Raw genomic sequence first — 27,544 nt, 5'->3', positions numbered from 1 at the left:
ACAGTACATCGGGGGAAGGAGAAGCAAAGGAATATTCACATAAAGCTCAGCTCACATGTTCCAGCTGAGCGAGTTCCTCACAGAATCACAGAATGTTCGGGGTTGGCAGGGACCTCTGTGGGTCACCCAGTCCAACCCTCCCGCCGAAGCAGGGTCACCCAGAGCAGGCTGCACAGGACCACGTCCAGGTGGGGCTTGAATATCTCCAGAGAAGGAGACTCCACAACCTCCCTGGGCAGCCTGGGCCAGGGCTCCGTCACCCTCAGAGGGAAGAAGTTCTTCCTCGGGTTCAGACGGAACTTCCCAGGCTTCAGTTTGTGCCCGTTGCCCCTTGTCCTGTCGCTGGGCACCACACTTCCACTTCCATAGGAGCTAATTTATCCAATTTTGGTGTTATTCAACCAGTATCTTTTTCCTGGAAGCACCTTTAATTATGAGGATTTAACACATCAAGTTCTCAGCCACATAAGCAAAAGCAACTATTTTTCTTTACAGAAAACTACTCTTGGGACAGTCGTGCATCGCTCCTGCACACATTCAGCAAAGCACATACAAACGACAACGGCAGTCGTAAGCAGCAGTACCCTAAAATGTTACCCACTTCTCTACTGCCCTCAGTTTTCTGTGATATTGGATGTACGTTTGCCATACCCAGAAGAACGTGCGATGATGCGTTTCTAGAACCATTACAGGTGACTCCTTGTATAAAATGAACTTTAGAGACTGTCGAGTTATTTGTCAGCATTTACAACATAAATAAACTCTAAAAAACAAGAGAAAGAAGCTTGTATGGCTTCCACACATTTGCACCACTCTGCCTGCCTCTAAATGTCACAAAACTAAACATACGCAGAAGGAACACCACAAAAATCAAAGAATTCCGATACATACAGCAGAACAACAACAGCTTTTAGGTACGCCAATTTTGTACCTTCATCAGCTTGTCAGTATTCCTTTAACCTCATTACTGTTCTGCAGCCAGCATAACAAAACAGACAAGATGTCTAATTACCGTAATTTGGCCACTCTGGTTTATAAAATCCCTCAGTGCTCATTCATGCAGCTGATTCAATGAGTCTGTCCAAGCATAACCACAAACACAGAAAAGATGCTGGATACTCGGTTTTGTCATCTGATGCTACAAAACCAGGACACACCGACAAAACTCCTCTCTGCAGGTATTGCTGCAACAGTTATTACCGTGTTAGAACTGTCCACGCTATTGGCATACGTGATCCATAATTTCATAACTAGCTCCCATAATAATAAAGTAATACGGAAATTTAAGGTGCTAAAAATAAACCCCAGGATGAAGAAAGGATATTTAAAGATGGAGTGTCACTGCTAAGTCATCACACCCAATTTCTTTTGCTTAACTAACAATCCATATCAGCTTCTTACCATGCTTTACGTCACAGCAGGGCAAAGTGGAGTTTGCTGTCCTAATTTGCAGGATTTGCACTACTGACATGAGCTATCGCTGCTAGAACATGTATAGAATGAGCAGAGGGTGTTTATCCTTGCTGGCAACCTGTACTGGCTCCAGTTACCGTAGTGTTGGATCGAGGGGTGGGGGACAGAAATGCACTGCTGCTACCGTGCTGGGTACGGGACCGGGAAATCAGTCTTCCGTGAATAAAGCACTTTATATAATTATAAAGCAAAGGGGCGGAGGGGGAACGTCTGTACAGTTCTCTCCCTCCACCCCCAACGTCCGATCCGTAAATTGGCACTGATGCAAGACCGGAGCCGCAGGCAGGAATGCAGCCTCACCTGCTCGGCTGTCCAGGCACGTGCTGCCATACGGTTTCGGGCAGAGCTGTGATACCGAAAGCTGACAGGCTTTTCAAACTCTCCAGAGTCAGAGCTGGAAAGAATTCAGACAGATGCTTGGCCTCCTGAGAAGAGCTTCAAAACACCGTTTGTGCTTGGCTGAATGTTAAAAGCAAGGACCTGAAGAGACCCTCCCTTGCTTTTAGCTCCCTCCTTACACCTCTATTTTTATCCCTTGAACTTTGATTTTCCCATCAGCAATTTAACGACCGAATGCTCCCAGAGGAAGAGTTGGGTCGTGCAATTCCACACATGCAAGCTTCCATTTATTGTTCCACAGAATGAGAGGAAAATCTCGCCTCTCCAAGCACAACACAGCGTTTCAAACATTACGTTTGCTTTCCAGAGTTGAAAGGGAAAGAAATCTGGTTAAAACATGACTTGCAAAAAGAAAGGAAGAGAAAATATGTCGCAGGCATAAAGCTGTATTGTAAGAGATTGCTTGAAAGGCTGCCAACGCAGCAATTCCCTGCAGCTTCTTTGTAATAAGCACACATTATAAGCTTGAAGAATACCTAATATGATTTTTTAGCTGCCATAGTTTCAAACAGGTCTCCGATACCAAAAGAGAAATCTTAAAACCCTGAAGCTCTTCTGTAAGATTTTCAATGGCCCAAGCTTGTGTCAAGTCCAATGCTCCTTTCAGGAACCAGGCAATTGACTTTGCCTGCCTAAAAATCACAGAGCAGACCAAATAGAAATTAGCAGCTAAAAATCAGATCTCTTGGTGTCCTCACCAAGCTACTTACTCTTCTCCAACGGAATGTTTTTTAAGTTCAACTGCTAAATGTATTTTTCCCAATGACTTAGGAATGCCTAAAAGAAAGATTCAATAGCTTTCAAACAACATATAATGCTTCATAGCACAAGTTTATTAGAAAGAAAATCATGGACAAGTACACATCTAAACATTCCTGTCCTTGATGTGAAGAAAACTTTCATTAAAAAGAACCCTGCTTAGTCTAACTAATGAGCCTAGAGATTGTGTTTATCAATTAGCAATATATAACGAAGCAGGCAGTCTTTCAAGCCCAGTGAGCTTACTCGCTTGTTGTGTAATGCTTTACGTTCTCAAACGCATCCTATTGAACTATCACACCATATAGACATGATTTAAAAAATCTTCATTAAAATTTTACAAACCTTAGATAGGCAATGTTCGGGTTCATAAGTGCATTTGTCACCTGGTTCAATGGCATTAACTCAGCTACCTGTGCTATCAACAGAAGCCACACTGATGATTCAAAAACAGATGACTTAAATACGAAGCTTTTCTTTTTAATTAACAGAAAAGCGTTGAGAGTCTCTTGGAACCTCTTGCATTGTTCCCACTGTATGGGTTCGATAACGGGAACGGTAACTTGTCCAAGGCTGTATGTGCTGGCAGCAGAAGCAGAGCTCAGAGCCTTTCTTTCCCCCCTCCCCGCTACACGTTTTATTGCCTGTCCTGCCAACCTAAGGACGAGGGTTTCACAACACAAGTCATTTTGTCCAGCATCTAAGGGCTTTAGAAAGAAAAAGAAGGAGGTTGTATTTCTTAGGACCTCATAACAGTGTCTTCCCTTCCTTCTCCCAGATCAAGCCCTCCTTTCAGCCCCCAAATTAACTGAGGTTTGCTCGTGGAGCCACTCACACCAATGCAACCTGCTTTTTGATTATAGAGAAACAAGTCTTACCAAGATGTCCTCTATGTATTCAGAGATAGTAGAGCTGGAAAGAACCGTTAGACAATTAGAGGGACCTTGTAGCTGGTGTTAACACAATTACACCCTTCAACTTGGTTTTGCCATCATAGCTCCTTCTGAAAAACATTATTCTCCTTTCGAACAAGAGCCCACTGCTACCTGTTGTAGTTTGCTCCAACAGTTCATAACCTTTGAGGTTAAAAGTGGTGCACAGTAATTCCCAGTTTGTGTTTCTCTAGGCTTTCATACACTTAGTCTTCGTGATACCCTTCCCCTTCCTACAACGCAAGTTTCCAAGACGATGACCACTTTGTATCACGCACAAACGTCATGGCAGTAGCTCCAGCACATGAAGTACTTCATGATTATATGATTCTTCAGTCTCCAAAGCCTATGATGTGAATATGTATTTGAGCAAAACAAAGCAAGTAACGTGACACATACCTGCTGACGGCATGTATCTTACGCACAAAATATCACATTTCATACTCAGTCCTATGCTAAGGTGTCTTCCACTTCCAAAGCTTTCCATGAGCTCTCCACATCAACAAGCAAATCAAAAGAATTAAGAAACGAAGAATAAGCATTTCATACTACTGATCTAAAATTCTGTGACAAAGTCTATCTGTCTTATATCATGGGAACAAATCTTTTACTGAACAATTCCAGTAAAATCCCAGAATCCAAAATACCTCAGCACGTATGCAAGGCTACAGCGCAGGCAATGGTCTTGCTTCTACAGAATGATTACTGGAAAAGAAACCAAAACCCCCTAATATTCAAATACCAAAGGGTAGAAAACAAAATTCTTTCTATTTTTTTTGGTTTTAGCTAAATAGAAAGCATTAGCCTATCAACATGCACGTCACATTTCTGTCAAGGAAACTGCAACACTAACACTCTACTTAAATAGGGAACCCCAAATGAGAGCAGCAATCATCCTCAGCCAAAACCTCCACGGTATCAACACAGCCTTGGGTGCCAGCAGATTAGCAGACAATATCAGTTAACAAGTGGGATGTGACAGAAAAGAGAATATAACTAATCAACATCAGACTGCTGGAAAATATCCTCGTGGTTTCAAACAACTCAGTTGCCCCCTATTTACCTTCCAGTTTGCAGGATTTACCGTTTAAGCGAGCAACGTTCAAGCAGCGTCACTTTGTTGCTGACACCACTGCAGTTATCAGCTGTAAATCTTTCACTGCGATAAGCAGTCTTAGATGATCACAACTAAGGTTTCTGTCTGCATCAGGTCCTCAACCACTGCTAATTAAAAACCTGATAAAACAGGACAAGCTATTCTGAAACAGTGATTTATGAGATAAACATATACGTTGTTGGCTCTCTGTGCAAGGTCTACATTTAATTACCAGGAATAAGAAGCTACAAAACACAGAGACATTAATAAAATGAACATAAAAACAATTCACTCCAGCCTATCCAACTTTCTAAGCATATGGAAAGATCAATTTCTCCACAGCACAACTCAGCAGGATCACACACACTGTCAAACTCCTGGACAGAGCATTAATAGGTGATTCTTAATAAAGACGCTTTTAAAAACAAAGAATTTGAGCCACGAAAGTGAGTGTTTACAGGAAGGAACCTGTTCTGCCTTGATCTCACTGCTGTTGAAGCAAAGTCACTTTGAAGTTCCCCATGGCTGCATTGTTTCAACTGTTAAATGGCAAGATAAACCTTCCAGGGGGTTAAAACAAAACTCCCAAGACTTGCAGCTATTTTATAGCTTCAGGGAGAAATGTCAGCCAGCAGAGAAAACTGTCACGTACGCACTTCTCTCCACTGATTCCATGAAATACTCCAAGCTACTGGTGAAGTAACTCATAGCCATGTGATACTTCAAAATCACAAAGGCTGCCCAGGGCAGTGATGGAGTCCCCATACCCAGAGGGGTTCAAAAACCGTGTGGATTGGCACTTCGGGACATGGTTTAGCAGGCATGGGGGTGTTGGGTTGGTGGTTGGACTTGACGGTCTTAGAGGTCTTTTCCAGCCTTAATGATTCTATGGTTAATAGCCTCTGTGGTCACATAAGGCAGGTACATCAGGCCAGAGAAACCATGCTCTCCAAAAAGCCAGATTCACCCAAGAAGACAGGAGATGCTGTTTTCTGATGCTTCGTAGCAAGTGCTCAAGGTTGAGGTTGGCCTTCTGTAACTTAAAGTACTCTGCATTCAGCAGTTCACGGGTGGAAAAGTGCTACTCGGACTCAACACAGGACAAAAATAAAAAGAAGAAGGTGACAGCTCTGAAGAGTAGGGAAATGTGCATTCATAGAATCACAGAATCATAGAATGGCTTGGGGTGGAAGGGACCTTAAAGATCATCTGGTTCCAACCCCCCTGCCATCAGCAGGGACATCTTCCACCAGACCAGGGTGCTCAGAGCTCCATCCAACCTGGCCTTGAACCCTGCCAGGGAGGGGGCAGCCACAGCTTCTCTGGGCAACCTGGGCCAGGGCCTTGCCACGCTCATGGTGAGGGTGGTGAGGCCATTCACATTCGCAGGATGCACTGTGGAACAGCGGCTGCAGACCATAGGCGACCCCAGGGATGTGGAGGCCTACAGCTTGTGTATATAGCGTGTGTATGTATATGTACACCCTTACAGCAATGGTTCTCCGTCAGCGTTGGGCGTGCGACATATCCCAGGAACCACAAGCATAGACAAAACCAAGATGTCAGAGAACTGCAGACACGTTAGGGAAGACAAAGCCTAACGAGGGCATTCTCCCCAATCCTTCCATCCTTCAACAGACACCCTCCCCAGCACCATTATGAAATACTTTGGAAACTGTTTGCTTTCATTGAACTTTGGACAAACCACCCAAACACAGCCTCACACACCAGCTTGGTGCTACAACTACTCTACAGCATTCAACAACTGCCTGTAACCCATAAAATCAGTAATTCACCTAACTCAGCTTCTTTTGCAGCCAACTGATCTAACAGAGAAGAACATTGTTTCAGCAGGAATAAGAACTGTGCTCCACAAAATACTTCAACATTTCTAAATCATTCATTATCAACACCTGCAGTGCCTACTCTACAACATCGTACATACACACCACTGTCTTGGGCCCACCAAAAACAAATTCTGAAAGTACGAAACCAGTGATACAAAATATCACAGAATCACAGAATCACCCCCAACAGGGGTTGGAAGAGACCTCTGTGGGTCACCCAGCCCAACCCCTGCCGAAGCAAGGTCACCCAGAGCAGGCTGCACAGCACCACGTCCAGGCGGGGCTTGAATATCTCCAGAGAAGGAGACTCCACAACCTCCCTGGGCAGCCTGTTCCAGGGCTCCGTCACCCTCAGAGGGAAGAAGTTCTTCCTCATGTTCAGCTGGAACTTCCCAGGCTTCAGTTTGTGCCCATTGCCCCTTGTCCTGTCGCTGGGCACCACTGGAAAGAGTCTGGCCCCGTCCTCCTGACACCCACAATACCACGATACCGTAAGTGGTATCAATAAAATTAACACCATCTGGTGACCTATCTGTCAATTCCCACATCTTTGCAAGTCCAAATAGCTTGAATTTATGCACAGACACAATGCAAACAAATACTTATTTCACTGATCAAGCCAACAGTTTGCTTTCCCCTGTTTGCATATCATGTCACCTGGATGGAAGGGCAAGAAGAAGGACTGGGAAGAGAAAAAGAGGCACCTCCTGAACAAGCCCCCAGATTGCAAGTACAGAATCACACAGAATCACAGAATGTTCGGGGTTGGAAGGGACCTCTGTGGGTCACCCAGTCCAACCCCCTGCCCAAGCAGGGTCACTCAGAGCAGGCTGCACAGGACTGCGGCCAGGCAGGTCTGGAATATCTCCAGAGAAGGAGACTCCACAGCCCCTCTGGGCAGCCTGGGCCAGGGCTCCGTCACCCTCAGAGGGAAGAAGTTCTTCCTCGGGTTCAGCTGGAACTTCCCAGGCTTCAGTTTGTGCCCGTTGCCCCTTGTCCTGTCACTGGGCACCACTGAAAAGAGTCTGGCAAAAAGAAACCACTTACCCTGGATTCTTCCTTACCCTTCGCGATGACGACAGGCCCTCTGTCTCTACAGAACATGCAGCAACAGATAATTGTCTATTTTGACAAGTTTGCTTTGTGTTGAGAGCGTGTCTCGGTCACCACGCTCTTCCTGGCCAAAGCCAACACCACGGCAACAGTACAAGGTCACTCTGAAGTGAGTTTTCAAGGCCATTTTGGGGTCCCTTCCCATCTGCCCCTCAAATACCTGAAACAGGAGGGTTTGAGATAGAGAGGAAATCCTCCCTCCCTCAAAATTCAGATGCACCGTCAGTATCATTTTTGCTTACAATGTTTAGCATTAGGTAATTGAAAAAGGCTAGAAAGGAGCCTTATAAGAGAAGCTACAATTCTAATATATTGAGTCGGTTTAGCAATGAAAAAGATTCCCTGCAATGCATCAATGGCAAGAGACTCACTTAAGAATAGGCTGCAGCGACTTGGGATTCAAATATTAAAATAGAGATCTCCTTTTAAGGAAAAACACAGATCTTATACTGTACTACTATCATTATCACGCATTTTACATACTGCCTTTGTTACTGTATTCTAAAGGAATCTCAATTTATTAATAGTTTTTAAAAGGTCTTCAAGTGGCATTCTTCAAATCACAACTAAAAATCCCTTTAGTAACTGTTTCAGCATTTTTCCTCCTCTTTGAGTTCACATAAATAGATTTGCAAGTCTGAGTATAAACTTCTTATATTTCGTTATAGTCCTGTGCAAACGCAAAGATTAAAAACTTGCTCAAAAACTTCAAATGTAATCCAAATCATAATCACTTGCAAAACAGCAAAGATATTTAATTTATGGCCATTCCATTCACTTTCATAACATTTCATAAACCACTGTATACAGATGGGGATGACAGCAGGAGAAAACCACAATTACGCTGTAATTAGTTTCTAGTTGGCCTAGAGACGCCAGGACAGACTAAGTTGTCAAGCTAGTTTCTTTTGTGATAAAAATTAACTCCATTTTTCTGCAAGGACGCATTTCTTCAATACTTTTCCCTCAAGAATCAAGCTCTTTCTAAGCATTAACTCTGACAATAAACAAGGATTAATGACTTTTATGCAACTTGGCAACAGTTCTAAAACTTGCTAGTGCCAATGAAGCCTTCAGGGTTACATCTGCCAAAATTTGCAGCAAGTATCAGGCAAAGGCACGAACAGAACCCATGAGCTCTTAAACACTAATCTTCTTTCTACCTAACCTGCAGTGTCTAACCCAACTTATTCAAATTATAGCTTTTCCTTTCCAAAATTTTTCTTTGTGGCTTTTTTTTTATGCTACAAGCTTTTGTTGGAGGTATGGACTCACTTTGCCAGCATCCATACAAAGCTCAGCAGAAAGATCTGAGCATTTCTGTCTCTGGATACTATGAGAGGCAACTGCTACGGGGCAGACTGCCTTTTTTTAGGATGCAGTTCGTCCAGCACATGCCAGCCTGCATTAGGAAGTGTAAAATCCTGTACAGATCACCTCTGGTGTGGCTGTTCATGCAAAGGAAGCTGTTTCAATCTGTCATGTGGGGTGTCCTTGCCTGGACAAGGTCCTGTGCAGCCTGCTGTAGGTGACCGTGCTTCGCTAGGAGGGTTGGACTAGATGACCCACAGAGGTCCCTGCCAACCCTGACCATTCTGTGATTCTGTGAAGTGATACAGTCACTCAGCTGGATGCTGCAGAGGTAACAAATGCATCACAGAATCACAGAATCACAGAATGGTCGGGGTTGGAAGGGACCTCTGTGGGTCATCTAGTCCAACCCTCCTGCCGAAGCAGGGTCACCCAGAGCAGGCTGCACAGGACCTTGTCCAGGTGGGGCTTGAATATCTCCAGAGAAGGAGACTCCACAGCCCCTCTGGGCAGCCTGGGCCAGGGCTCCGTCACCCTCAGAGGGAAGAAGTTCTTCCTCGGGTTCAGCTGGAACTTCCCAGGCTTCAGTTTGTGCCCGTTGCCCCTTGTCCTGTCGCTGGGCACCACTGGAAAGAGTCTGACCCTGTCCTCCTGACCCCCACCCTGCAGATATTTAGAGGCATTTCGAAGGTCCCCTCTCAGCCTTCTCTTCTCCAGGCTGAACAAGCCCAGCTCCCTCAGCCTTTCCTCGTAGGAGAGATGCTCCTGTCCCCTCATCATCCTCGTAACTTGTATCTTGCCAATAACCTCTCACAAACTAAGTTACAATTAACTGCTGACATCACTGCTGCCTTGAAAACGAACCTGTCTCTCCCTTTCAAACATATCAATTATGGATACAATTATACAGTGACTGCTAGTATTTATATTGAGTACTGTCAGCTTAGTTACCACATCTTGGTAAGGTCGGTGTTTTCCAAATTCCACCACTCTGAATAAGGTCACTCTTCAACAAACAACTTCTGATCCTATTCATGTACAGAGCCATATGAATTATCTTTCGAGATATTAAAACCACATCTGGACACAGTCCTGGGCATCCAGCTGTAGGAGACACTGCTTAAGCGGGAGCGTTGGACCAGATGGCTCCAGAGGTCCCTCCCAGCCTCAACCAGTCTGTGACTCTACATGTCTACTACTATGTTTAAGACCATCATGAGTAAACCTGCCATCACTAAAACAGCAATTCTAAACTATCCTGGGATCTCATTGCCTCTCAAATCTCTAACCTGGAGGCAGGCAGCTGACATCCCTGCTCAGCAAACCGGCCTGCGCAGAGCATGTAGGATCTCAGCAACGTCCTCTGGAAGGGGGCTGCTGGCATGACCTTACCTGGGAAAGCATCGCCTGAGAAACCTGAACAGGGACTAACAGCACAGACAACGAAAATACAGGTATGAGGAAATGTTTGATTACAGAGTGTACAATATTCTTGGTTCAAAAGGCTAACACCGTTTCACAAGCAGCTACATCACGTGATATTTGTGTGCTCTATCAGTTTCACCTTGTGTCACCTTCACAAACAAAATGCCTCACTACATAACCATGAGGCTGTTCATTGTCACCAGAGTTTGGGTGATGGAGGACTACCCTATGCCCACCTCCAAACCAATACTGAAACGCTGCAGGAAGTATTCAGCACGCAGAAGCGTGCTTACTCTGTATCGCTCGCACTCCTGTATTGCAGTGCGAACCCGTCACGGTTCTACTCGCCTGGCATAATCCTTGCACTGGGTACCCACTACAGGGCCTGCCAGTGCTCTTCCTGCAACTCCATTAAACTCTTCACAGCAGCAAGGAAAGATATTTTAGTGGTGACAGAAAGAGATAACTACCATGTGTGAAAACTTTGCTGAGAGCAGTTGCAGAGGCTGGAGCGAAGCCAGGACGCGAGGTTTTAGCATGCAGTTACTGCATAACGTGCTGTTGTGGGCAGCACAGGTACTAACCATGAGAGCTTCTACGTGGTGGAGACGCTTGTAAGTCTCAGCGGGCACACATGGGGTTTCAGCAGATGTGCAAAGCAACCAGATAATTGCTTCCTCCCAGAACCACCCCTATTTCTCTCTTCTTCGCCACAAAATTTGCATATGCTTTTTCTTTGTCTGTCTTTTCTTTTTTTTCCCCCTTTCTTCACACCTCTGAAGTGTCTGCTTTTCTGCTCAGCACATTGTAACTCTCCCTTCCCACGGTACCGCGGCTGCAAACTCTGCGCAGTCATTATCTCTAGCTGCATTTTCAGGAAGAAACCAGAACCACGCGGGCTGTCGGATGAAGGCTAGCTGGTGACAAATACCACTCAGAGAGCTTGCAGGGGTAGAGAGAAGAGCCTTCATACCAGGAAACGGCTGGACAGAAGACTAAAACAATTGACAATGCCACTTTTGATCAGAGTTATTCACTTTTGGTAACATTTTTGTAAGTAATTACATTTGTAACCAAGTATAAATAAAATTCAGATCATCAACATATGCATATAATGCTTAAAAAAAGTTCAGAGAGCTGGAAGTGCTCATCACTGAAGGCCTATTCAGATAAAACCTCGGTGGATATCCTGTTTCTTCGCTTCATTTATCTGATCAGCACAGCGGAGCTGTAACTGCTGAAGCACAGAACAAAACGCTGGCAGAAGCCTACAAACCCTGAGGAGAAAGAAAGAAAACGGCATTGTGCTTTGCAAAAGGCTAAAACTGAAAGCAAGTGGACCAGCCGAAGAACCTCAGACAATGCACATTAAGATGTTGGGTTTCTTTACGTCACTACCACAATGCAGAGGCCTCGAGTTCTGGTCCCACTGAGCTATGTGACCTAATTAATTATACACCAGCACAGGAAGCCTTCTGCTTAAAGAAAAAATAAAAAGGGGGGGGGGGGGGAAAAACCCCCAAACACACAAAAAAACCCAAGACAACAACAAAAAAACAAACCAAAACCCACCTTCCTCAAACAATAAAAAAACGACGCTCCCCAAGCAATACACCCCTTCTTGAACTAGCTATCAACCAAAAAAAACCCAAATAATGCTAGTTCTCTTTTAGAGGCTAGAAATGGAAGAAAAAAATCTGAAGTGACTGTCTTACAGTCAGATAAGAAGTGTATGGTAAAGCTGAGGCAAAACCTAAAGCCCCTACTGCAGCCACTGCTCCTGCCAGAAGCCCATCCTTCCTCTCCCCAGGTACCTCTAAAGTCCAGCCCTCTTTCTTTACACCAATTTCACAAAAAAAATCACTACTTAACCTGATTGTTTCTGGCCTCAAAGGAGCGCTGATCGGGCAATTAGGCTTTGCATTTTTGTAGGACGGTATGCCATAGAATCATAGAATCATTAAGGTTGGAAAAGACCTCTAAAATCATCAAGTCCAACCATCACCCCAACACCCCCATGCCTGCTAAACCATATCCCCAAGTGCTACATCTACAGGGTTTTTGAACCCCTCCAGGAATGAGGACTCCACCACTGCCCTGGGCAGCCTGGTCCAAGGCCTGACCACTCTTACAGGAAAGAAATTTTTCCAATCTGAACCTCCCCTGATGCAACTTGAGGCCATTGCCTCTTGTCCTGTCGCTGGTTACTTGGGAGAAGAGACCAACCCCCACCTCACTACCCCCTCCTGTTAGGGAGCTGGAGAGAGCGATGAGGTCCCCCCTCAGCCTCCTCTGCTCCAGACTAAACAGCCCCAGCTCCCTCAGATGCTCCCCATCAGACTTGTTCTCCAGACCCCTCCTCAGCCTCGCTGCCCTTCTCTGGACACGCTCCAGCCCCTCCGTGTCCTTCTTGGAGTGAGGGTCCCAAAGCTGAACACAGCACTCAAGCTGTGGCCTCACCAGTGCCCAGTACAGGGGCACGATCACCTCCCTGCTCCTGCTGGCCACACCATTGCTGGTACAAGCCAGGATGCTGTTGGCCTTCCTGGCCACCTGGGCACACTGCTGGCTCCTGCTCAGCCGGCTGTCGACCAGCACCCCCAGGGCCTTTTCCACAGGGAAGCTCTCCAGCCACTCCTTCCCAAGCCTGGAGAGTTGCGTGGGGTTGGTGTGACCTAAGGGCAGGACTCAGAACTTGGCCCTGTTGAACCTCACACAGTTGGCCTTGGCCCATCAATCCAGCCTGCCCAGATCCCTCTGCAGAGCCTTCCCACCCTCCAGCAGATCGACACTCCCACCCAGCTTGCTGTCATCTGCAAACTTACTGAGGGAGCACTTGATCCCTTTATCCAGATCATTGATCAAGATATACTTTTCAAAGCTGCTGTGTACTTTAAAGCACTAATTAAAAGGTTGTTATGTTATTTCACACACTCCCAGAGCACCAAATGCAGCACTCACACTGCAGCACTGCACAGGGAGCCAAAGTTTCTATGATCCATACCTAAAGAATGGATACAGACACAAGTCATTGCAATGTAAATTAGAACCAGGGGAGAGTAATTTGGTACCTCTAAAACTGCCACAACCACCACCTTCGTGTGCCTTTGAGGAGGCAGCCATAAACAGCCATACCTCCAGAGCTTCTCCCAGGAAGGACAGGCATTCCAGCCCAGAGGGAAGGGTGCTGCCCGTGCAGAGCGGCAGATGCTGCATTCCTGCAGACCTAGCTCATGGAAAACAAAAAACAAAAATACCTACAAGACGCTGATTGTTGATTTCTCCTCATAGGAGGAGGAGAAAAAACAGTACTTTTATCTTTCTCCCATCTACTGAAATATAAATAGGTAAAAGAACATCAAATACCAAAGCAAATCTTGAGGTGCTACAGCAATTGCAATTTTTCCTTCTTACTGTAAGAAACAAAGATAAACAAAAAGACAGACAGTAACAATTTCCTCTGCATTCAGCAGTGTTATTTCCTGCTTTACAGAGCTGGAAGATGGTGGCAGAATCAGGCTAACCCCCTTAAATGGAGAGGAACGTTTTACAAGGGCATGCAGGGATAGGACAAGGGGTAATGGCTTCAAATTGAAAGAGGGGAGATTTAGATTAGCTATAAGAAAGACATTTCTTACTCTGAGGGTGGTGAGGCACTGGAACAGGCTGCCCACAGAAGTTGTGGATGCCACCTCCCTGGCAGCGTTCAAGGCATTGGACCAGGCTGCCCAGGGCAGTGGGGGAGTCCCCATCCCTGGAGGGGTTCAAAAACTGAGTGGATGTGGCACTTCAGGACATGGTTTAGCAGGCATGGGGGTGCTGGAGTGACGGTTGGACTTGATGATCTTAGAGGTCTTTTCAACCTTAATGATTCTATGATTCTATGGAATGGAATGGAACTTCAAGTGTAACAGTGTCATCTTTTGAACTCCTAATTCTACGATTACCACCACCACAACAAAAAAAAGGAGAAGTTACCTCAAATTGATACACACAAAAAAACTCCAAAAACTTGTTCAAAGTTCCTCAGGACAATGAATATAAGACACTAAGAGGTGCAAGGTTTCTCCTTTCTTCACTTCTCATACTAATTCCATAAAAAATTTAGGAAACAAACCCTGACAGTTTTCAAATTCAATTTTCCTAAGCCTAAGGAATTCAGAAGACTGCATGTGATGTTATCTACCTACGCATTCTAGTTGACCGCAGAAGTACATGTGTTACCATAACTGATAATATCACGAGGCATTTAACCACCTTCTCAGGAGAGCATCAAAGCACGTCCTGCCACAGATACTCAACTCTCAAAAGTCAGGTTATCTTATTTCAAATTAGCTTGAGGGATACATCTACGCAATCTAAAGTGACTGCAGCAAAGAGCGTTAGAATTGTTCAGCAGAAGCATTCTGGCTATTACTAATCAACCACGTTGGATGGCAAGAAATACCCTCTCACATCTTTTTCTGATTTCATATTAATCTGAGATGAAAATTCTGGAGTTTAATCTCAAAAGATTGGTAGGCATAAAATCAATTGAATGCAGTGAAGAAGTTTAACAGACTAATTTTATATATATTTTTAATATATATTTTATACATACATTTAAGATCTGTTCTTAAAATTGATACAAACTGACTTGACAGGCAGGAAATCTCACTGAAGGTGCTAGGTATTTGCTGATACTCCAAATACTTTCCAACGCTGAGGTTTTAAAAGCTATCCTGAACTGCATCTATCACCTTCCACAGCACCCAGCGGCTCCAGCCACTGAAATAATCCTTCAGCCTACAGGAGTATTATTCCACACCATTCTGACCGCTAAATCCATTTTATAGTCTTACGTCATGAAGCGTCATTATTTAAGAATTGAAAATTAAGATGGAATAATTTCACATAAGCGCTCAAAGCTGCAACATTTACTCAGAATACTGAAGGCAAATCATAAGATCAAGCTCGCTCCCCCATCCTTGTTCACTTCTCTCCTCAATTTATGGCCACTAGGTCAGGCCCTATATTTCTTAATTTGTTTTGTTAACAGGAAATCTACTTTAAAGCCTTGAAGTCTTCTGTTAAGGTATTAGATCAACATAGGAAACAAATATTTCAAACTTTAAGCTCAGCATTCATTACCTATCCAGTGTTTTGTTTGGTTCATGCTGTCAGAACAGCACAGGGTAATCTGTTAGTGTTATTTCCTTATTTTCATACATTCAAATGGAGTTTTGACTTGATTTCTACCATTTCAAAGAAATACTACCATCAAACCAAATGTTATGACTTTTTAAATTATTTTCCTAAGAGATAAACCTGCACTGCAGCAAAGTCAAAAAAGCCATTGGGCTAGATTGGAAAACACTGGGTCAAATCCTAATTCCACTGAAACCGAAATCCAGAACAAGACTGACACTGAGCCAAATTCCAGCTGACTCTTCTTAAAGCAAATGGATTTGTCCCTTTGTGGATTTAACAAGTCAAGAAAACAATTAACGCATCACGGTCTCCTTGAAGGTTATTCTAAGCTTCAGATATAGCCTAGCTTTCAAAACAAAACTGTTGACAGTTCTCTCAAAATTGCTAGAGATTTAAATAAAAGCTACATTCCACTCTAACAAGTTCATTCTTACAGCTTCAATATGCCACCAAGAGGGGATTTTTGGTTTTGGTTTGTGGTTTGGTGTTTTTTTGGTGTTCTGTTTGGGTTTTTTTAACCTCTGGGAACTGGTCTTACTGCTGATATCACTTTGCGATGGGAAGGGACTACAAATTACTTTCTATTTGCAGCAGAAGTCCACTCCTCAGATAACTCACAATCAGAAGCCTTTGCCAACCCCTGAGAAGTTTGCATGAAGGACAGGCTGCTTAGCAACTATCACCACCAACCTCCAAACACTGTCTGCAAGCAGGTCAACAATCTTAAGGGTACTCCAGAACTTGCTGCTAGATTACATAGTTTATTAAAAGCCTTCAATTTAATGAAGGATTAAGGTTGCAGGTACTTTACAAATGTATTAATTTTAAAGAAGAAAAAGTACCAGAGGTTAGGAATCCACAAAACACAAGCTGAAGGTTGTACTTGAGATCACATGACATGTGACTCAAATTAATTCTTCATCTCTGATCTTTACTCTTTCCCTCAACTACAGCAGGTTATTACAGACTTGGCCAGAGAGCAGCAAAATCAAAAAAGGGTTCTTTCATGTTTTCTGATCCACTCAGTGGATAAGAAATTGGCTGCATGGTTGCACTCCAGCAGCTGCGGTCAAGGGCTCAATGTCCAAGTGGAGACGGGTGACGAGTGGTGTTCCTCAGAGGTCAGTACTGGGACCAGCACTGTTTAACATCTTTGTCAGCAACATGGACAGCAGGATTGAGTGCACCCTCAGCAAGTTTGCCAATGACACTAAGCTGAGTGGTGTGGTCTACATGCTGGAGGGAAGGGATGGCATCCAGAAGGACCTGGACAGGCTTGAGAGGTGGGCCTGCGTGAATCTCATGAGGTTCAATAAGGCCAAGTGTAATGCACTGAACATGGGTCGGGGCAGCCCCCAGTATCAATACAGGCTGGGGATGAATGGATGAAGAGCAGCCCTAAGGAGAAGGACTTGGGGGTGTTAGTTGATGAGAAGCTCAGCATGACCCAACAGTGTGCCCTGGGCTGCAACCCCAGCAGCGTGGGCACAGGGCGACGGAGGGGATTCTGCCCCTCTGCCCTGCTCTGCTGAGACCCCCCAGGAGCCCTGCGTCCAGCTCTGGAGCCCTCAGCACAGGACAGAGCTGGAGCTGTGGGAGCGGGGCCAGAGGAGGCCCCAGCAATGATCTGAGGGCTGGAACCCCTCTGCTGGGGGGGAAAGGCTGGGAGAGCTGGGGCTGCTCAGCCTGGGGAAGAGAAGGCTCCAGGGAGACCTTACTGCGGCCTACCAGTATTTAAAGCAGGCCTACAGCGAAGATGGAGACAGGCTTTTTAGCAGGCCCTGTTGTGACAGGACAAGGGGTGATGGTTTTAAACTCAAAGACAGTAGGTTTAGATTAGAGATTAGGAAGAAATTCTTCCTCATGAGGGTGGTGAGGCCCTGGCCCAGGTTGCCCAGAGAAGCTGTGGCTGCCCCCTCCCTGGCAGTGTTCAAGGCCAGGCTGGATGGAGCTCTGAGCAACCTGGTCTGGTGGAAGATGTCCCTGCCCCTGGCAGGTGGTTTGCAATGAGATGGTCTGCAAGGTCCCTTCCAACCCAAGCCATGCTATGTTTCTGTGCTCAGCTAAGGAACCTAAAGTGGCCAAGGATGATTTCTAGCAGCGGCACAGCCACCCAGCTCTCATTCCAGGAGGACGTGGCTCATGTTAAAAGCGGTTTTCACTTACAACACGGACACAGAGTTTATAAATAACAGATAATTCTAATTTGCTATGGCTATGTTAGCCATAAAAAAAAGGTAGAAGTAAATAGGTGTGGGACAGGAACTGTCTATAAAATATTAACCAAGTCTCATTGTTTTATTTTCTTAAGCAATACAAAATAGGATACAGCTCTTTCTTAAGCACACTGACACACACAAGCACAGTTCAAACTTTTGTTAACTTTTTTGTCCGTGACAAGAATTTGTGGAGGATTTCTTCCTCGCGTTTTCGCTTTTACTCAAGTCAAAGCATGTGAGTTGTAGCAAATACACTTCCTCAAAAGCACAACGTGAAGTGCAGCAACCACCTTCTCTCCTGGCAGAACTCCTACTTCTCAAGTTTGCACAAGATAAGGAGCTGAATGCTTGCCATACAAAAATCCTTGTGCAACACAACCCCTCCTTGTGCAGCTGAAGACTCAGGAGGTGCACGGTAACAGACCCTTGTCTGCTAGCCCTCCAGCCCTCAAGAAACCGTCTCCATCCTCTGGCTGTCTCAACTACGAGGGCTACGAGGATGGTGAGGGGACTGGAGCATCTCTCCTACGAGGAGAGGCTGAGGGAGCTGGGCTTGTTCAGCCTGGAGAAGAGAAGGCTGAGAGGGGACCTTCGAAATGCCTCTAAATACCTGAAGGGTGGGTGTCAGGAGGATGGGGCCAAACTCTTTCCAGTGGTGCCCAGCGACAGGACAAGGGACAACGGGCACAAACTGAAGCCTGGGAAGTTCCCTCTGAACATGAGGAAGAACTTCTTCCCTCTGAGGGTGATGGAGCACTGGAACAGGCTGCCCAGGGAGGTTATGGAGTCTTCTTCTCTGGAGATATTCAAGACCTGCCTGGACAAGGTCCTGTGCAGCCTGCTGTAGGTGACCCTGCTTTGGCGCGAGGGTTGGACTGGATGACCCACAGAGGTCCCTGCCAAACCCTAACATTCTGTGATTCTGTGAACTCCTCTCTGATTTAAGATTTTTCCAGGACCAACAAATGACGTCCAAACTTTTAATAAAGAAAATGTAGTCTAGGTACCGCAGCAACTCATCAGAAGTATTTAGACACATAACTTTTATATCAGAAGACATTTTTCAGTACAATGTAGATGAGTGGCAGCTGGATGCCGTCTAGCTCTAACACACGTGTACGGAGTGTGGTCCATCATATAGGTTAAATACGGCTTCCTAGAAAATAAACTCTGATAATTGACTGAAAAAGCAATGGTTTTACCATAATTTCACTCACCCATTTTAATGACTCTGTCCATTTAGTTGAGGCTTGTTTTTCCTCCCCTCTTCTAACTTATTTAGGCTGTTCAGTAACCTGATCAACAAATACACAGCAATACGTACTTGAGGGAGCTCATCAGAAACAATCATCGATTTACAGAACAAGGCCGTGCCTGAAGTGAGAGTTCCATACAGAGGTGCAACGGAGCTGTACAGGCGAAGTCGGCAATACAGGAAAATCTCCTAGCGCTGTTTTCGCAAACAGGAGTTTCCTGCGAGCTGCTCGGCGCCCACCAGACACCAGCGTGGATGTGGAGAGAGGCAGGCTTCCCCTTCTGCTGGACATCAGCTGTCGGTCTCGGGAATACAAACACGCTCTCTCCCTCCCCCCACGACTTCCTGGAACATTTCTGCATTATGAAACGTTGCATAAATCTGTTCCCTGCAAGACAAAGCTGAACTAACATCTAACCTAGAAATTTCATTCTCCGTTAAGAGTTTTGTGCCTCAGTATGAACCCTTACCCGCATAGCAAGCCATTCCCCCGCCGTGTAAGGAGGTAACACAGCCAGCGATGCACTGCGGGTTGTTTCCACACATTCCCATTCTATTCTGAATTGTTCCTATCCCAGCCAATTTAACACAGCGGGAATTAATGCAATGCTGGGAAAGATACAGAAAAGCAAAGGCACATGCAATGCAATTCGTTTTCACCCCTCTCCAAAGACAATTATATCTGATCCTTTAAATTGCTTTGCTGTCAAACAGCAACCGTATCACATCATGCACCCTCAGCCAGTTTGCCGACGACACCAAGCTGTGCGGTGTGGCTGACACGCCGGAGGGAAGGGATCACATTCAGAGGGGCCTGGACAGGCTGGAGAGGTGGGCCTGCGTGAACCGCAGGAAGTTCAACAAGGCCAAGTGCAGGGTCCTGCACGTGGGTCGGGGCAATCTCAAACACAAGCACAGGCTGGGCAGGGGGTGGCTCGAGAGCAGCCCTGAGGAGAAGGACTTGGGGGTACTGGTGGACGAGAAGCTCAACATGAGCCAGCAATGTGCACTTGCAGCCCAGAAAGCCGACCGTGTCCCGGGCTGCATCCAGAGCAGCGTGGCCAGCAGGGTGAGGGAGGGGATTCTGCCCCTTTACTTCGCTCTCGTCAGACCCCACCTGGAGTCCTGCGTCCAGCTCTGGAGCCCCCAACATAAGAAGGACATGGATATGTTGGAGCGGGTCCAGAGGAGGCCACAAAGATGATCCGAGGGCTGGAGCACCTCTCCTCCGAGGACAGGCTGAGGGAGTTGGGGCTGTTCAGCCTGGAGAAGAGAAGGCTGCGGGGTGACCTTAGAGCAGCTGCCAGTACCTGAAGGGGCTACAGGAAGGATGGAGAGGGGCTTTTCACAAGGGTGGGTAGTGATAGGACAAGGGGGAACGGCTCTAAACTAAAAGAGGGCAGATTTAGATGAGATATTAGGAAAAAATTCCTCACCGTGAGGGTGGTGAGGCCCTGGCCCAGGTTGCCCAGAGAAGCTATGGCTGCCCCCTCCCTGGCAGTGTTCAAGGCCAGGCTGGATGGAGCTCTGAGCACCCTGGGCTGGTGGAAGATGTCCCTGCTGATGGCAGGCGGGTCGGAACCAGATGAGCTTTAAGGTCCCTTCCAACCCAAACCATTTTATGATTCTGTGCAAGTGGCCCACCAAGCTCAATACTCAATTTCTGGCTGTGCCCAACAGCTGGTACTTCTGAGTAAAATGTGTGAACTGGAGACACACACATAAAACACTGCCTAAGGTGAGGCAGCGCTTCAGGCGGTTCTTTCCTAACATCAGGCAGGATCCTGGTGTATTTTCAAGAACGCATGCGCATTCTTCCATGTCTATATACCAGTAGCTGCCTCTCACTGTGTTCTTGGGGCGAGGGGTTCTCCGGATTAATTCCATATATAGCACTGCCTTTTACATTTTCCTCATTTTCTGATTATGCACATTGTTTCCTAAGGCAGTAGTAGTAAAGTGTGCACCCCTATGTGCTCCTGCTATCACATATTATTTTTAAAAGTCAAAGTCTTCCTGGTTACTCCTACCAGTCAGCTTTTCCAGTTCATATTTATACACACATATACAACAACGCCGATACAATCACCTCAGTGTTTCCTCTCTAGGACACTCATGCTGTTCCGGAAGATGTGAGGAGGCTCGATTAATCGTGCAAAAATTGTAAGGTACTATAGCCTAGATAAACAGGATCATGACATCTTCAACTTTTGCTAAATCTTCCTTTAACTGGGATTTTTGCCTACGATTCTACACATATATTGTATTTTAGCAAACTCTACAAGTAATATATATATGGTTCTTCATGTCACAAAGAGATTATTTATTTATAATTGGTTAATGCAAGTTTTTCACTAGCTAATGTATATTTTCCCCAACCACCACACTCCCTATTTAAAATTTTTGCAGAAGAAATCAATTTATGTGCAAGTTTTACCACCTCACTATTTGGGTACTTCCCATGTAGTCAGCTACACAAAGATTAGCATTTTCCACTTCCATCACTAGAGCACAAGATCTGTAATACTCCACACAGCAAGAGCTGATAAGCCGTGACTTATTTTCAGCTTTTAGCCAGCTCTAAGCCAAGTTCTCGAGTCACGCTGCAGTGTCACACGCTCATCACAGCCGGATGAAAGCCAGCTTCACCTGTGCTCCGTGCAGCCCAAATACTGTAGAACTGCTCAGGCTGTGCCAAGCAGGAGCTCATCGTGCTGTCAGCACGCTCCGTGGTGCTGACCCCACGTCGGGCACCACCACCGCAAGATCTCCGGCTAACGGAGAGCGGGCAGAGCGCGCTGGCGTGGGCTCGCACAAACCCTGTATTCTAGTTATTAGTAACTGAGCAAAGAATAGGTGAAAACAGAATCTGGTAAGATCACATTTGGTTCTAAATACACTTTCTGAGCTTGGCAAAAGCTCTGGGCACTTCAACAAATATTTAACATTATTTTTATTATACCATTTATCAAAATACCTAGGCATTGTGTAAGCTTTCCCATTAGAGCAGAACACAAAGCTTGGCTCAACAGATAAGTCTTAATTCCCAGGACCACAGCAGTAGTGTTCTACAATTAGTAAGCCCTTCCAATCCTCCTAATTTTTAAAAATTTAGATATTGCATGTGCTTGTTACCATTCACCCACTTCACACGTTACCCTTCAAAATGAGTGAACTAATGTCACTTGGTCCTTGAGAATCCCTGATCATTGTTTTCCGGTACTATTTTTTTCAACAGCTACATCTTTGACAGCATTCCATCTGCCTTGGTCCTAATCTTAATTTCTGCTTCAAAAGAATGGAAAGGTTCTTCAGCATTATAAAAGGAAAAAAAGCTTTAATATGAAGACAAACTATGGAAAGTTTTAACACACTGGGCCATTTATTTCAACCTAACTGCTGCCTAAAGTCCATCACACATCTGAAATCAGCAGCATTACCTACTTACTGCATAAGCAGGATTTTTTTTTTTTATTGTTCTTTTTCACTAAATTCTGTGAGTACTGGTTTTATTCTCTCAACAATCTTTAAATTTATTACAGAAGAGATTTCTCTTTGGGAGTATTAGTAGTAGTACCCATGACAAGGGAAGCATCATTTTACCTACAACTCTGAAAGATGACCCTATTTCAATTACAAGGAAAGTAGTCCAGAATTATTTCTCCCCATAACCTTTTTTCAGGGCTGTCATTTGTCTCAGAAAGAAAATGGGAGTTGGAGTGATAGAAGAATCTTGCAGAAGTATTCCTTTATAAGTAAAATATACTTGGGCTTCATCCAGTTCCTCAAAGCAGACATCATCGAACTGAGATGTTGCAACGCCACAAAAATCCTCAAGTCTAAGACAACAGTATGCCCCTGCTCAGCTTCCAGAACTCCTCAGAAAACAATCAAATTGAGTTTAAGTATCACAACTCCATGAGCAAAACTGTTGTCTGTGTGGATATACAAAAGTAAAGTGGTTTAAATCCAGGAACACATACCTTAAAAGCAAACCACTTTATAAGTATTTTTAAAAAGATACTCAGTTATTGAATATCTATTACAAAGCACTATAGAGATATTACAACAGCTGAAAAGGAAAAACCCAGCCTGGTTTAACACACTTGTCAGCTTCAGCTAGCTGCACTCTTCTCCTGGAATAGTGTTTACCCTGTGCCAGTCTTTGGAATCTCTCTGTTCTGCAAAACAAGAGGGAAAGCCTCTACAAACCATGAACTGCGACAAAAGCACTCACAAATCAGCGCTCCTTTCATTTTTAAGCATATTCTCCCAATCAAACGGCTCAAAGGTGGTTTGTTGGGCAGATTTAATAAATGCTTTGTTTTACAAACATCATGGCTCATTCCTAGGCCTGTGCCAGACTAACACACAACCGATGTCTGAGCTTGTATCAGTTACACATCAATTACAGTTATGTATATAATATAATAAAACTCCTTTGTCTGACCTGTCAAAAACAATAATTAAGTCTTTTTAATAGGTCTTGTTTGGGAAATGTAAAATGACAGCACAAGCAAACTGACAGTTGAAAAAAAAAAGCTACAAAGGAACCTAGAATAATTAGAGTCTATTTGGAGGTTTTCCAAAAAATTAATTCCTATAAACATTCCAATTGTTGCCTAGGACTTATCTATTCACTTCAATCCAAATGAGTTCACACCCTCCTTCAAGCCCTAGCCACCAGGTAATAATGTTATGAGTAATCTTTGCAGCAGGCAGTAAATCCCGATAAAGGAACTTGAGCCTTGACCTTTACAACAGAGAGAGCAGACAGCTACGTCAGACAAAGAAAAGAGTCGACAAGTCACGCTAACGCCACTGTTCATCCACAGCAAATCCCTGGAGGTTCGCAGGTCCTCGAGATTTTGATTTAAAGGGGTCACTCTGGGAAATCTGTGACAAAACACAAGGCTCGGCAGCACCTAATTTCGTGAAAGCAACTAAAGAAAAGGTTGACCATTTTCACACAGCATAATTTTCATTTTAATACCAGATACCACCGCTCGCCCCCCAGTAGCCTGAGGTTAGTAACAAAGCCCACCCAGCCTGGAGGTCATCTGATAGATGTTAAAATTGAGCTTTTGTACGCAATCAGATTACTGAAACCTGCACAGCACTATCAAGGATTGCTCAATAACTGCTGCATTTCTTTTATCTTGGGAAAGGTCATTTCTTGGTTAAGGAATAACTAACAGGAGGATGCTAGATTTTTTAATTCGTATGAAAAGACACATTATTAATCTTCAAGACTCTAGAGAAATGTGTAAATAACATATTCACATTGCAGACACAGGAGAAAGTGAGGTCAATCAGTTATCACTCGGATTTTCAAAACACTCCTTGATTTTTAATGCAAAATTTGAAACAGCTAGAGACGCTGTTTTTCTGAAGACCTGAACATGTTTCAGTGGCAATTACATCAACTCAATTAGCTATCTCCGAAAGCCAGGGCCCACACACCTTAAGTTGGGCACCTGTCAAAATATGGAGTACACAGAGTGGACATTTCTGACTTTTTCTGTACAGATTCCTTCCCATGTCCCATAGGAAATCAGAAGGAGAGGTGGGTGTATCGCTTAGGAACTCCAAAGAGAGCTTCTCCTCTGCAACTCGGAGACCACTGAAACCAGTATGTCAGGTATTTTCCATTTTAACTGATCTGACTGGCAGAGATTTTCTGCAGATGGACACACACATTATGTAGATCTCTGGCCTGCGAGGACCACCTTGGGGGAACAGGACAAACACGTGTAACTGTGACAGAGGCTAATTCACCCATCAAACTATTTATTTACACCTACCCACCTCCCAGACTCGGTTTCTACCAGAAAGGAAAAACATGCACATTTCCAAAAGTCATCAGTTGTTTTTCCAAGTGTCACTCCACGCCGGAGCACGGCTGAGTCATGATAAGTGGTGATGTGACAGCAGAGATTTCTGTTTCTAAAATTCTCTTCCCAGTTCCTAAACTGACCCTGGCATCTCAATGAGAAATGTAGCAAAGTTCTTGAGATTTTCAAACTTCTACTCCTTTGCAAGCATCTAAAGAGTGTATTTACAATATTATTTACTCTTCTTTGTTTAATTAAAAGCCCTCTAGGTTTGCCAGAATTCCTCCAGTTCACTTTAGACACTAGATTAGTCTGAAATCAAAACGAATGACTTTCTAGCACAAGACAAAGCTGTCGACCGTGCATTTGGAAACAGAAGCAGAACCTGAGCATAAATTAACCGCCAAACTTGGAATAACTGTAACTAAAATTAACCTCTTCCCTGAGCTGATATTTAAGATTCCTCTGACGGAGCTGCAGAAGCCAAGACAATTTAGTGGCAGCCTCTCTCAAGGGGACTGCAGGCTAGATAGGACGCTGTTCCAAATCCTCACCACTCCAGCTAGCTTCGAGATATGTTGTCTCGCTGTTTGCAGGCAAATCCTTAGCACAGTTAATGGGCTTCCACTTTTCCCTCTTCTGTTAAACCACCCCATATAAATTTACTATGCTTCCTGCTTAGATTAGCAATGGGTATTTGTGAAAATGCAAATGAAGTATTCTTCGGTCTGGCACGCTGGTTTCTCACACTTGGCTCACCATCTTGCCTGGGACGTCAGCGCAATTGCCAACCGATTCCTCCCTTGCCAGGGGACACAATTTGCACGATTTGTTCTCCCAGGGCTGTGGTATGAACATTTTTTTAAACGTATATTAGGGAGCATAAACTATGCAGCATTCAACTGGTTGCCATGCTTTAGAGAAACTATGAATAACATTCTCAATACTGCTCTGGCTGACGAGGCTTCTGAGAATCTCCATTTCCTGCCATTTTTAGCAGTTTCAAAGGCTCAAATCACCACAGGTATTTGGCAGCTAAACAATACACGTGTTTCTGGAGGAGACAGATATTGATACAAACAAAAACATCCCACCACACACAGCCTGGTTGATTTTAACTAACTTTTCACAGCTCCAGTCCCGCAGCCTGTAATAAGTCTTTCAGCTGATGACAACCGCAAGTACATATCACGCCTGATGATCTCTTTGCTTTTCCATTTACTACCACTTGGATTTGAGGAGTTTAAATTCTCAGAGATTAGGTAAAGAATACTTCTACTGACCACTGACATACAGTTCAGCTTTACATGAAAAAGCTATGATATGTTGCATTTAAACAAAGCTCTTCTATGTGTTTAACTGATTTTTTTTCTCATTTCTGTCACCCTTAAGACCACTTCCTATTTTTTTTTCCCCCCAGAAAACAGATCATGATTGACTGCAATGTCCAGTAACGGGTTTTGCCTTTTCCTTCACCTGTTACATTGTTTCATGCATACATTTTTTCATTTTCTCCCCTTGCAAACAAGCAATAAATTAAGTAGTCACAACCTTAACCCTATCAATTAGTACAGGACTTTTCACTTTCACAGTCGTTTAACAAATTGATAGCGTTTCCGACATAAATCGGTCCCTACCCTTAGCTACCTTTCAAAATATTTGATGTATGTAATGTCCCACTGTCAAAACACTCCTAGAGCTACCCCTCTCCAGCATGTTCCTAATTCCCTTCTTACACAACGAATACAAGCCCACTATGAGAAAATAATTGTGAAAATTAATTTCATTCCAAAATGACAAACTGTGCCCCGTTCAAATCAGTTTTCAGATTTAAATTTCTCCTGTTCTATAACTGCACATGAGAAGAATGAAACGGTTCACAGACCCATTAATTGCTAACACATTGTTCAGAGCAGCAAGCAAATGCAGTAAGCACTAGGATTTCAAAGCATCTTCCCAGCGCAGTAAAATCAGCCTTATTTTACAGATGATGGCAATTACGTTGCAGAAAAAATCTATATTATTTTTTAAACAGAAAGCCCTCTATCAAGGCCTACATTTCCTTGTTGTTAGCCTCATATTTAATTTATGAAACCTGACCTTCCTCATTCAAAAAATCTTACCTGGCATCTCCTTTTGAAAGGTTGGTGTTTACAGGATGAAGAATAACCTTGTTTGCATCCACATCCACCACACATTTTGTATGCAGATCAAGCTCTATAAAGAAATGAGAAAGTGTCAAGTGCTGCTCCTAAAGCACCAGGATTATGTACACCATTACTTCCTCCAGACACCAAATTTATTCATGCAGTCTGACAGCCACCCATCAGCTAGAGAATAGAAACAGGACTCTTGCCAAATTCCACTCCTAGAGATATTCTGGTGGGATGGATCCTGTCCAGCTTTAAAGCATGCACTCTTTTCAAAACAAGAAAGAGCACTTAGGTTTTACTGAAGGACAATCAGCACATACAAGGCAGTATGAAATTTCTTCTGGGGAAAGAACTGTTAAGCATGGTACCACTTTGACGGCTCTTCTTCTTGCTCTCTCCATGCCTCTCACCCTTGGAGGGGAAAGCTGCCCCTACCATCTGCAGCACATTTTCCCCGGCCACTGCTGTGATACCGCAGCATGCCATGCCAGCTGTCGGTCCCAGGGCACCTGCTCAGAGAAATTCAAGTCCCATCAAA

The 27,544-nt window shown here is 44.4% G+C and overlaps 1 protein-coding gene across 2 annotated transcripts in view; it reads right to left on the bottom strand.

The window, feature by feature from the left end:
- The window catches only part of KIF13B (kinesin family member 13B), a 144,962-nt gene that overhangs the window by 105,784 nt on the left and 11,634 nt on the right, over window positions 1–27,544 (bottom strand). For both annotated transcript variants that reach the window (XM_075415039.1, XM_075415038.1), the window contains exon 2: window positions 26,977–27,070. Coding sequence is in view for 1 of the 2 variants with exons in the window: in XM_075415038.1 (XP_075271153.1) it covers window positions 26,977–27,070 (94 nt within the window). In the remaining variant the exon portion in view is untranslated. The remainder of the gene's footprint in view (window positions 1–26,976; window positions 27,071–27,544) is intronic.

This window comes from Opisthocomus hoazin, chromosome 2 (assembly GCF_030867145.1).
Source record: "Opisthocomus hoazin isolate bOpiHoa1 chromosome 2, bOpiHoa1.hap1, whole genome shotgun sequence".
NCBI lineage: Eukaryota > Metazoa > Chordata > Aves > Opisthocomiformes > Opisthocomidae > Opisthocomus > Opisthocomus hoazin.
This window is presented reverse-complemented; position numbering and strand designations above follow the sequence as displayed.